Here is a 13130-nt window from a genome sequence, read left to right on the forward strand (position 1 = left end):
CGATCTCCTGGATAGGAGGAAGAGGAGTCCTAATGATCTTTTCCGCCGTCCTCACCACTCTCTGGAGAGACTTCCAGTGCATACTAGTTTTAGCTTTTTGGCTGTTCTAGTTTTTAATTTGTATTTATTTTTTATTATCTTTTTATTTGTATTTTTTTAATACACTAACACTTTGAGGTTGTTTACTTAATGTAAAGTGCTTTTTACAAATAAAATCTATTATTATTATTATTATTATTATTATTATTATTACAAGTCATTCCAGTCCATTTCGTTCTGTTTAAGGTACAAAACATGATCTTCTCCTCCCCTGTGTCTCCAGTGGAAGCCATCCAGCGTCCAGACCAGCGTGGAGTCCACTAGCTACCCGCCTCATAGGGTAGCGGCCCCCGCCTCCTGCCAGGATGCTACGGAAGAGCAGTGCCGTAGGCGGCAAACGGCACGCTAATCATGGCGCGGGCCGTCACCACTCCAACTCCCTCACGGGGTCCCTGTCCACGGGGTCCACCAAGACCTGGGACGGCGGCCGGTGCAGGTCCAAGGACCCGGGCCTCTTAAGCGGCGTGGACTTGTCGTCCTGTCCCGTCGGGGCGCCGGGGGTGGACCCGGAGTACGTGATGCAGCTGGTGAACGACGTCAGGTGGTTTGCCAACACCCTGCTGCACCTCAAGGAGGCTTTCCAGAGTCCAGGTGAGCCCTGAAGATGCTCGGCACGCAGGATGTAGAAATAATCTGTTCCAGGGTCAAACTGTAGCGGTAAAAATCTTAAGGGTTGCCGGCGTAGTGAGGATAATAGAACGGCTGTGCGAGCAACTTGAAGGTTCCAGGTTCGATTTCTGCCTCTGCCATCTTAGTCAGGGCCGCTGTGTCCTTGGGCAAGACACTTCCCCCCCTTGCTCCTGATGGATCATGGTCAGCGCCTTGCATGGATCAGTTTCCATGCACTAAATTAGTCTGATTCCTCAAATAGTTCGGTTTTCTGCTCAGTGGTTAGAGTGTCCGCCCTGAGACTGGAAGGTCGTGAGTTCGAACCCCGGCCCAAGTCATACCAAAGACTATAAAAATGGGACCCATTACCCCCCTGCTTGGCACTCAGCATCAAGGGTTGGAATTGGGGGTTAAATCACCAAAATGATTCTCGAGCGCGGCCACTGCTGCTGCTCGCTGCTCCCCTCACCTCCCCAGGAGTGAACATGCTATTTCATTCAAATAGCTGGTGTGTAATAAGTACAATACTTATAGTATAACAAAAACACGATTGGCACATTCAACTTAATGGCAAAGACTACTTCCGGGCTACGGCACCACACCGAGGACGAACTAAAATAAATGCATACTTCAGAAGTGCAAGAAAACAAGATATAACAACTAAATACATTACAACATACCTTTTCTAACATTCCCCAAATAAAAAATAAGTAGAAGGTTTGTGTTATTTGTGGCGATATCGGATCGGAACGATATCGGCCAATGGTCAGGGCTGCATTGTTGGTATCTTTGTATCACTCCAAAAGGTCGATATGGAGTCGGCGAGACAACACTGCAGTATTTGGTAACCTTTCTGACACATTTTAACACACGATTGCAGCACATTCTAGGAATGTTGGAATGTTGCGTGAAGACATCTAAGAATCAAGACAGTGTCGGAAGATTTTCTTGATGACTGACACCGACAAAGTGGTTAAGAATGTGGTCTGTGACTAAAAAGCCCCAAGCCAGGCTTGCTTTAACAGGATGGCTTCCTATAAGAAATGCTTTGCAAGTTATTAAGGTGGAATGACTTATTGTTTGTATTTAACTTGGGCCAACCAAGTTGACTCCGCTTGCTCCCGTATTCACTTTCTAAGGAGGCTCAGGGCCCACGGTTTGGCAAGCAATATCACGATGTTTGTTTTATAAGGCAAGCATTGAATCTGTCGTCCGTTGTGGCATCTCCACATGGTTTGGAAAGCTTGTCAAGCTCAAAACCCAACTTGAAAACCCTATCAAGAGGGCTGGTAAAATAATTGGCTTACAGCGCCCTTGTTCCCTTCAAGAAATATCCGACAAGACCGTGTGGAAGCAGGGTCTTAAAATCACTCAAAAATAGTGAAATTTAGGGATAATGTTTGATAAGAAATTATCGAGTTCGAGCCCATTATCGAATCCTCTTATCGAACCGATTCCTTATCGAATCCAGATAGGTTGTTGTATATGGGAAAAAAACACAATATTTGGTTAAACAAAAGCTCACTTTTATTTTATAAGAAAAAAATGAAATAAAATAAATAAATAAATATTGACTGTTACCCCCCTAAAAATATATATATACCGTATTTTCCGCACCATAAGGCGCCCTGGGTTATAAGCCGCGCCTTCAATGAACGGCATATTTCAAAACTTTGTCCACCTATAAGCCGCCCCGTGTTATAAGCCGCATCTAACTGCGCTAAAGGAATGTCAAAAAAACAGTCAGATAGGTCAGTCAAACTTTAATAATATATTAAAAACCAGCGTGATGTGGGCGCGCATGGAGTCGTATATCAACATGGACGGAGCTGCGTGAAAAAAGCCACCCGGCCTCTTCGCGTAAACTTACCTTAACCACTCGCTCATCTTTTCTTCATCCATCCCTTCGAGTTAGCTTTTATGATGACGCCGGCTGGAAAGGTCTCTTTTGGCAAGGTCTTCCTTTTGAATATCACCATGGGTGGAAGTTTCTGGCCATTAGCATGGCAAGCTAGAACCACAGTGAAGGATGACTTCTCATTCCCTGTGGTGCGAATATTCACCGTACGTGCTCCCGTTGTATCCACAGTGCGGTTCACAGGAATATCAAAAGTCAGTGGAACCTCGTCCATGTTGATAATGTTCTCTGGCCGGATCTTTTTTTCAGCTATCTTGTTTTTACAATATGCACGGAAAGTAGCCAGCTTTTCTTGAAAGTCTTTAGGCAGTTGCTGTGAAATAGTAGTCCGTGTGCGAATGGAGAGATTGCGTCTTTTCATGAACCGGAAACCTGTCGCTTAGTAGGAGCCATTTTGTGGTCTTTACAGATGTAAACACACAAAGGAAATGAAACGTAATATCCGCGCGCTTCTTCTTCTTCTACGCGGGCGGGTGGTTGCTTACAGTAGAAGAAGAAGCGCTTCCTGTTCTATGGGGGCGGGTGCTTACCTTGGCGGTTGCTTGCGTAGAAGAAGAAGCACTTCCTCTTCTACGGGGAAAAAAGATGGCGGCTGTTTACCGTAGTTGCGAGACCGAAACTTTATGAAAATGAATCTTAATATTAATCCATATATAAAGCGCACCGGGTTATAAACCGCACTGTCAGCTTTTGAGTAAATTTGTGGTTTTTAGGTGCGGCTAATAGTGCGGAAAATACGGTACATATATTGACTGTTGTTACCCAAAGTATATTAAGTGGGATTATTCAGAAAAACAAATATGTACAGTAACACAAAAACAACCTGTCTCTGTGATCACTATAGGTCAGGGGTCGGCAACCCAAAATGTTGAAAGAGCCATATTGGACCAAAAATACAAAAACAAATCTGTCTGGAGCCGCAACCAATTAAAAGCCATATTACATACAGATAGTGTGTCATGAGATATACATTGAATTAAGAGGACTTAAAGGAAACTAAATGACCTCAAATATAGCTACAAATGAGGCATAATGATGCAATATGTACATATAGCTAGCCTAAATAGCATGTTAGCATCGATTAGCTTGCAGTCATGCAGTGACCAAATATGTCTGATTAGCACTCCACACAAGTCAATAACATCAGCAAAACTCACCTTTGTGCATTCATGCACAACATTAAAAGTTTGGTGGACAAAATGAGACAGAAAAAGAAGCGGCATAAAACACGTCCTAGAAAGTCGGAGAAAGTTATACATGTAAACAAACTTTGGTGAGTTAAAGGACCGCCAAAATTAGTAGGACAAAATATAATACTCGAATCAGTGAAGCATGTTTAATATAAACAGTGTGCTTTATAACAATTAGGGAGGTTTGTGTCATGTTTGTCCTCCTACAGAAACCATATTAAAACAAAAACAATTTTTTTTCCCCTCATCTTTTTTCATTTTCATACATTTTTGAAAAAGCTCCAGAGAGCCACGAGGGCGGCGCTAAAGAGCCGCATGCGGCTCTAGAGTTGCCGACCCCTGCTATAGGTGAATAGCCATGCCTTGAGGCGTTTTTTCCGGTCCATTATTTTTGCTGCTTGTGTGACACCACAGGAAATGACGTACCTCAGTCATTAGACTGAGCTACGTCATTTCGTAGCTCAGTCATTAGACTGAGCTACGTCATTTCCTGTGATGTTCCACAGGGCATTTCTTGTGGGACGGGATTCGTTCCCAGGGATTTGAATAAAGAAGCAACTCTTTTTCTTTACTATAGTGGCCTTGATAACGGGAACCGGTTCTCAAAAAGGGATTCGAGTCCATGGAATCGGTTATTTTGTTATCGAACGGTTATTTTCTTATCGAACAACCGGGAGAACCGGTTTCGAACATCAACCCTAGTGATATTGTGTTGATGCCAAGTGGTAAACGCTACAGAACAGCAACATACCAACTCAACAGGTATAGATTTTCCTTTGGCCCGCTGGCAATCAAAGCACTTAACAGAAAACTACTGTCCCAATATTTTTCTCTTATACACACTACTGAAATGTTCTCACATACACTACTGAAATGCTCTTACATACACTACTGAAATGCTCTCACATAAACAACTGAAATGTTTTTCTCTCACACACCCTACTGAAACACTCTTATACACTACTGAAACACTCTCACACACCCTACTGAAACACTCTTATACACACTACATATCAATACATTGGTCATACTTAAAGTCCTCCTATGTCCTGGCACATATTTACTGAGTTTACGAACAAAAATGACAAAAACAGTTGAGATAATAAAAAATATCAATACAATCGTTGTAGATATCATTATAATCATTGTAGTATCAACTGTACACGGCTGTTGTATTTTTTTTTACTTTAGTCTAGTTATTGTGTATTGTTGACTTTTTTTGATCAAGCAGTTGTAATAAAAGTGCATAAAGCATAAATATATTAACAATTTACTATTAAAACATGTGATCAGTATCAGCATTTGTGTGCTGTATGCCAATCTCATTCATGGGTGATTGGTATCGGAATTGGCACCATAAAACCCTAGTGGTTAGAGTGTCTGTGCTGAGATCGGTAGGTTGTGAGTTCAAACCCCGACCGAGTCATACCAAAGACTATAAAATGGGACCCATTACCTCCCTGCTTGGCACTCAGCATCAAGGGTTGGAATTGGGGGTTAAATCACCAAAAATGATTCCCAGGCGTGGCCACCGCTGCTGCCCACTGCTCCCCTCACCTCCCAGGGGGTGATCAAGGGTGATGGGTCAAATGCAGAGAATAATTTCGCCACACCTAGTGTGTGTGACAATCATTGGTACTTTAACTTTAACTAATCTAAGCATCCCTCCTTTATGTTACTTGGCACTCAGCATCAAGGGTTGGAATTGGGGGTTAAATCACCAAAAATGATTCCCGGGCGCAGCCACCGCTGCTGCCCACTGCTCCCCTCACCTCCCAGGGGGTGATCAAGGGTGATGGGTCAAATGCAGAGGACAAATTTCACCACACCGAGTGTGTGTGTGTGACAATCATTGGTACTTTAACTTTAAGTGAGTGTCACTTTGTGCGTGTGTGTGTGTGTGTGTGACAGTTGCAAGTGCCAGGATGTGTACTTTGACACGATCAATAAACACGATTGTGAGTCAAAAGTGAGCGTTTTAGGTAGAAACGTTTGATGCCGCTCTTGTATTGTATGGTGCATGTACACCTAATGAAGAGTCCTGTCATCACATGCCTTGCGTGTCATACTGCTGATACAGTTTCACTGCAGACTGCACTAGATTGTGATTCTTTTTTATGCTACATTGGTTTAGCTGCAGTTTGACCTCTACTGTACATACGTACACACACATACACACACACACACACACACACACACACACACACACACACACACACACACACACACACACACACACACACACACACACACACACACTAGGGTCCAACAGTGTGCCTGGCAGCAGGAGTGAGTTGTTTAACCATTCCTCTGCTTGGAGGAGTAAGACCTCTCTCTGTGAGTGAGTCATAGCTCGTACTTGTATCGGTGTGTGTGTGTGTGTGTGTGTGCGTCTGTGCGTGGTGCTTCGAGTCATCCCACAACGGATTTAGGATACGGTGGTACCTTGGTTTTTAGTATGCTTCAGTTTTAGTGGAAAATGTCAACCAAAATAATATTTTAATTAGAGATGTCCGATATCCGATATTCCGATATTATCCAACTCTTAATTACCGATTCCGATATCAACCGATACCGATATATACAGTCGTGGAATTAACACATTATTATGCCTAATTTTGTTGTGATGCCCCGCTGGATGCATTAAACAATGTAACAAGGTTTTCCAAAAAAATCAACTCAAGTTATGGAAAAAAATGCCAACATGGCACTGCCATATTTATTATTGAAGTCACAAAGTGCATTATTTTTTTTTAACATGCCTCAAAAACAGCAGCTTGGAATTTGAGACATGCTCTCCCTGAGAGAGCATGAGGAGGTTGAGGTGGGCGGGGTTGGGGGTAGCGGGGGGTGTATATTGTAGCGTCCCGGAAGAGTTAGTGCTGCAAGGGGTTCTGGGTATTTGTTCTGTTGTGTTTATGTTGTGTTACGGTGCGGATGTTCTCCCGAAATGTGTTTGTCATTCTTGTTTGGTGTTGGTTCACAGTGTGGCGCATATTTGTAACAGTGTTAAAGTTGTTTATACGGCCACCCTTTGGTGTGACCTGTATGGCTGGTGACCAAGTATGCCTTGCATTCACTTGTGTGTGTGAAAAGCCGTAGATATTTTGTGATTTGGCCGTCACGCAAAGGCAGTGCCTTTAAAGGTTTATTGGCGCTCTGTACTTCTCCCTACGTCCGTGTACCACTCCGTACAGCGACGTTTTAAAAAGTCATACATTTGACTTTTTGAAACCGATACCGATAATTTCCGATATTACATTTTAAAGCATTTATCGGCCGATAATATCGATATTATTGGACATCTCTAGTCGTGAGTTCAAACCCCGGCCGAGTCACACCAAAGACTATAAAAATGGGACCCATTACCTCCCTGCTTGGCACTCATCAAAGTTAAAGTTAAAGTTAAAGTACCAATGATTGTCACACACACACTAGGTGTGGCGAAATTATTCTCTGCATTTAACCCATCACCCTTGATCACCCCCTGGGAGGTGAGGGGAGCAGTGGGCAGCAGCGGTGGCCGCGCCCGGGAATCATTTTTGATGATTTAACCCCCAATTCCAACCCTTGATACTGAGTGCCAAGCAGGGAGATAATGGGTCCCATTTTTATAGTCTTTGGTATGACTCGGCCGGGGTTTGAACCCACAACCTACCGATCTCAGGGCGGACACTCTAACCACTAGGCCACTGAGTAGATCAAGGGTTGGAATTGGGGGTTAAATCACCAAAAATGATTCCTGGGCGTGGCCACCGCTGCTGCCCACTGCTCCCCTCACCTCCCAGGGGGTGAACACACCTAGTGTGTGTGTGACTATCATTAGTACTTTAACTGTACTTCAACAGCCTATCGAGGGTTCTTTCTGATTAGGGACACGTACACTCAGCTTGATATACAGACACAACAAGTAGCACACACACACGCAAATTGGATTAATACACAAAGATTGAGATACATGTTTGCAAATAATTTTGCTACAATGATACTTCCTTAAATTTTTAATTAAAAATCCCTATGTCGTTTGGCTGGGAAGACAGTCCATAATGCAACAAAGACTACATTTACACTGATGGCCAAAGTGGATCAAAAAAATCTGATATTTCTGAAATTTGATTGTTCCAGCAGATTTAGTTTACAAGTAAAATGTGACCTTTGTCAGACTTAAGTATAAACGCACACAGGCCCCATTGTCACTTGCACGCGGAGTTCAATACAGTAAAAACAAAGGAAGTTGATCGGATTCTGTAAATGAACAAGGGAGTCGCTACTCCAGTGAGAAAACCTGGACGCCACAGATCAGCATGTCGGTGGGTTTGTGCCGTGGCTGCTGTGTGGAGGAAGTGGCTCGATGATGGGAAAACAACTGCAGGAGGGGGAAGAAGAGAATAGCCAAAAGGAAAGTGATCGTGCTCCGCACACTAATGACGCTGCTCGATTGAAGACGACGTAAAAAATTGTCGTTTAGACTGCAGTCACATTTTAAAAGATCATATTCTAAACTTTTGGCCCAAATCTGATGCCAAAAGATCAGATTTGGAACAATTTGAAGCGTTTAGAGTGGTAAAAAAAAAATCCTATCTGTGTCACTTAAAAAAACAGATTTGGTGTCCGGTGTAAACAGCGCTAAAGTTATAAAACAGAAGAAGCAGCATGTTCATAATAGTAATGATAATAATATTAGAATTAATATTCATCACTCCATCGCTGGCCATTGTGCTGTTGCTGCTGAGCATTTTCAATCAATCAATCAATCAAGCTTTCTTGCAGACTCCAACGTCCAAGTAGACATACAGTCACATACAGTACATAAAACAAACAAAATACAATATAAAAGGTAGAGATGTCCGATAATGGCTTTTTTGCTATATCCGATATTGTCCAACTCTTGATTACCGATTCCGATACCAACCGATACCGATATATACAGTCGTGGGATTAACACATTATTATGCCTAATTTTGTTGTGATGCCCCGCTGGATGCATTAAACAATGTACCGTATTTTTTGGAGTATAAGTCGCTCCGGAGTATAAGTCGCACCGACCGAAAATGCATAGTAAAGAAGGAAAAAAACGTATATAAGTCGCACTGGAGTATAAGTCACATTTTTTGGGGAAATGTATTTGATAAAAGCCAACACCAAGAATAGACATTTGAAAGGCAATTATTTAAAATAAATAAAGAATAGTGAACAACAGGCTGAATAAGTGTACGTTATATGAGGCATAAATAACCAACTGAGAACGTGCCTGGTATGTTAACGTAACATATTATGGTAAGAGTCATTCAAATAACTATAACATATAGAACATGCTATACGTTTACCAAACAATCTGTCACTCCTAATCGCTAAATCCCATGAAATCTTATACGTCTAGTCTCTTACGTGAATGAGCTAAATAATATTATTTCATATTTTACGGTAACACATAAGTTCGCTCCTGAGTACCGGTACAAGTCGCACCCCCGGCCAAACTATGAAAAAAACTGCGACTTCTAGTCCGAAAAATACTGTAATAAGGTTTTCCAAAATAAATCAACTCAAGTTATGGGGAAAAAATGCCAACATGTCAACAGCCATATTTATTATTGAAGTCACACAGTGCATTATTTTTTTTAACTTGCCTCAAAACAGCAGCTTGGAATTTGGGACATGCTCTCCCTGAGAGAGCATGAGGAGGTTGAGGTGGGCGGGGTTGGGGTGGGGGGAGGGGTTAGGGGATAGCGGGCGGTGTATATTGTAGCGTCCCGGAAGAGTTAGTGCTGCAAGGGTTTCTGGGTGTTTGTTCTGTTGTGTTACGGTGCGGATGTTCTCCCTAATAGTGTTAGTCATTCTTGTTTGGTGTGGGTTCACAGTGTGGCGCATATTTGTAACAGTGTTAAAGTTGTTTATAAGGCCACCCTCAGTGTGACCTGTATGGCTGTTGACCAAGTATGCTTGCGTTCACTTGTGTGTGTGAAAAGCCGTAGATATTATTACATTTTAAAGCATTTATCGGACATCCCTAATAAAAGGCATTATCACATACTATTAAAAACAGTGCTTGTGCATATTCAGTAAAAAATACATCTAATAAATAAATAAAAGCAGCAATAAAAATATAAAATAAAAATATATATATATATACTTGAAATACTTAAAAAGTGTGTCTACACGCTTTTGCCCCCTGTAAAGTGTAAAGAACCCGCCGGCGACAGGTATCTATGTGGCGGGAGAGAGCAAAGAACAGAAGGAACCAGTCAGCCCAGGAATTTAACATGTCAGTGGAGGCACAGCTTTTTTTGTTACTGGTTGATTTTTTTATTTATTTTTTTCTTTCCTGTGGGGTGTGGGTCCATACGAAAAAGGCCATCGCCGCGTCTGGTCTGGCAGGCTCGTATTCAGGGTTTAACTTAGCGCCTGCGGGGCTAACCCCTGGCTCCAGTGTGAGACTGACGCCCCTAAGTGGTCTGAAGTCACGACGCCGGCGTGAAAGGATGCCATGCAGTCGTCTCGTGGGCGAAGACAAGTAGGTGAGACCCTCACGGCTGAATGGGTGACCTCCGACCCGTCCCCAGATGATCCTTTGTCTGCTCCACATGTTCTTTTTTTTTAGCAGGCCTGACCCTCTCACCTCCTCTGCCCCCTCTTTATGGCCTAAAACTCATACTTTGGCCGGGTTAAATGTGGCGAGCGTCAACACGCATCAATTATCACAAAGAGTCTAAAAATGCAACTTGACTGTCACTCGTGCACAGTTAACATTATCAGCATCTTTCACTGGTTATATTTAGCACTCGTGCATGATTTGTGGTGAAGGGGACAGCTCGGTTAGTTAATGGTTTTAATCGGGTTGGGGGGGGGGGGTGTAGAGAAAAACCGACACAGCCCAAGCCGCTGGCCCCCTCCCATCCCCCGCCCCGCCGCATACTCGGCATTCCTTTAGAACAAATGTTCACTTGTGGCCGCAGCGCCTTCAATAGACGAGTGGTAGGTGTGAGCCAGGCTGACGTGTAAAAAGCACCCCCCAAAATAAAAACGATGGCTGGCTGAGCTCGCTGCTTCTCGACAAGCAGCTGACGGAAGTTTTTAATTCTTAACTGCAGTAACTTCAAGTGAGGAACACTTTGTGTCTTTTTCTTCTTCTTTTTAAATCCGTTTCAAAATTGTTGTGCAAACTGCCGCCGTTTCACCATCTTACATCAGACTTTTAGGTTAGGACGAGTGATGTCCGATAATGGCTTTTTTGCCGATATTCCGATATTGTCCAACTCTTAAAGGGGAACATTATCACCAAACCTATGTAAGCGTCAATATATACCTTGATGTTGCAGAAAAAAGACCATATATTTTTTTAACCGATTTCCGAACTCTAAATGGGTGAATTTTGGCGAATTAAACGCCTTTCTAATATTCGCTGTCGGGAAGCAATCCGCCATTTTCTCAAACACCGAGTCAAATCAGCTCTGTTATTTTCCGTGTTTTCGACAGTTTTTCGTACCTTGGAGACATCATGCCTCGTCGGTTTGTTGTCGGAGGGTGTAACAACATGAACAGGGACGGATTCAAGTTGTACCAGTGGCCCAAAGATGCGAAAATGGCAAGAAATTGGACGTTTGTTCCGCACACTTTACCGACGAAAGCTATGCTACGACAGAGATGGCAAGAATGTGTGGATATCCTGCGACACTCAAAGCAGATGCATTTCCAACGATAAAGTCAAAGAAATCTGCCGCCAGACCCCCATTGAATCTGCCGGAGTGTGTGAGCAATTCAGGGACAAAGGACCTCGGTAGCACGGCAAGCAATGGAGGCAGTTTGTTCCCGCAGACGAGCCAGCTAAACCCCCTGGATGTCTTTGGCTCACACCGTCCCTTTTGCCACCGAAGATGATCAAGAGAAGAATATTGACCCTAGCTTCCCTGGCCTGCTGACATCAACTCCAAAACTGGACAGATCAGCTTTCAGGAAAAGATTGCGGATGAGGGTATGTCTACAGAATATATTAATTGATGAAAATTGGGCTGTCTGCACTCTCAAAGTGCATGTTGTTGCCAAATGTATTTCATATGCTGTAAACCTAGTTCATAGTTGTTCGTTTCCTTTAATGCCAAACAAACACATACCAATCGTTGGTTAGAAGGCGATCGCCGAATTCGTCCTCGCTTTCTCCCGTGTCGCTGGCTGTCGTGTCGTTTTCGTCGGTTTCGCTTGCATACGGTTCAAACCGATATGGCTCAATAGCTTCAGTTTCTTCTTCAATTTCGTTTTCGCTACCTGCCTCCACACTACAACCATCCGTTTCAATACATTCGTAATCTGTTGAATCCGAGTCTGAATCCGAGCTAATGTCGCTATAGCTTGCTGTTCTTTCCACCATGTTTGTTTGTGTTTGCTTCACTATGTGACGTCACAGGAAAATGGACAGGTGTTTATAACGATGGTTAAAATCAGGCACTTTGAAGCTTTTTTTAGGGATATTGCGCATACTTGCCAACCTTGAGACCTCCGATTTCGGGAGGTGGGGGGAGGGGGTGTGGTGGTCGGGGTGGGACGGGGGCGTGGTTTGGGGCGTGGCTGAAAGGGGAGGAGTATATTTACAGCTAGAATTCACCAAGTCAAGTATGTCATATATATATATATATATATATATATAGATAATATATATATATATATATATATATATATATATGTATTTTATTATAGATATATATATATATATATATATATATATATATATATACATATATATATAATAAAATAAATAAATAAATATATATATATATATATATATATATATATATAAATAAATAAATAAATAAAATAAATACTTGAATTTCAGTGTTCATTTATTTACACATATACACACACAACACTCATCTACTCATTGTTGAGTTAAGGGTTGAATTGTCCATCCTTGTTCTATTCTCTGTCACTATTTTTCTAACCATGCAACCCTCTCTTTCATCAAATGCACTAGATGGCAGTATTGTCCTGTTTAAGAGTGTCACAACATTGCTGTTTACGACAGACGAACTGCTTTACGTATACAAAAACGTGACTGCTGTTGTTATGTGTTGTTACAGCGCTGGGAGGACGTTAATGAAACTGCCTAACAATAAACCCACATAAGAAACCAAGAACTCGCCCTCGATCATTCTACAGTTATAACGTGATTGGGCAGGTATGCTGTTTATATTGTCCATGAGGACCTGAGTCCGCCTGAATTTCGGGAGATTTTTGGGAGAAAATTTGTCCCGGGAGGTTTTCGGGAGAGGCGCTGAATTTCTTGAGTCTCCCGGAAAATCCGGGAGGGTTGGCAAGTATGATAT

At 42.5% G+C, this 13130-nt stretch overlaps 1 protein-coding gene across 1 annotated transcript in view; it reads left to right on the forward strand.

Annotated features, from left to right (window-relative positions):
- The first annotated feature begins 325 nt into the window (after positions 1-325).
- The window catches only part of LOC133618479 (rho GTPase-activating protein 29-like), a 104703-nt gene continuing 91898 nt past the window's right edge, over positions 326-13130 (forward strand). Inside the window, exon 1 of the mRNA XM_061978867.2 lies at positions 326-690. Within this exon, the coding sequence (XP_061834851.1) occupies positions 405-690 (286 nt within the window). The 5' untranslated portion in view covers positions 326-404. The remainder of the gene's footprint in view (positions 691-13130) is intronic.

This window comes from Nerophis lumbriciformis, linkage group LG19 (genome assembly GCF_033978685.3).
Source record: "Nerophis lumbriciformis linkage group LG19, RoL_Nlum_v2.1, whole genome shotgun sequence".
NCBI classification, from domain to species: Eukaryota; Metazoa; Chordata; class Actinopteri; order Syngnathiformes; family Syngnathidae; genus Nerophis; species Nerophis lumbriciformis.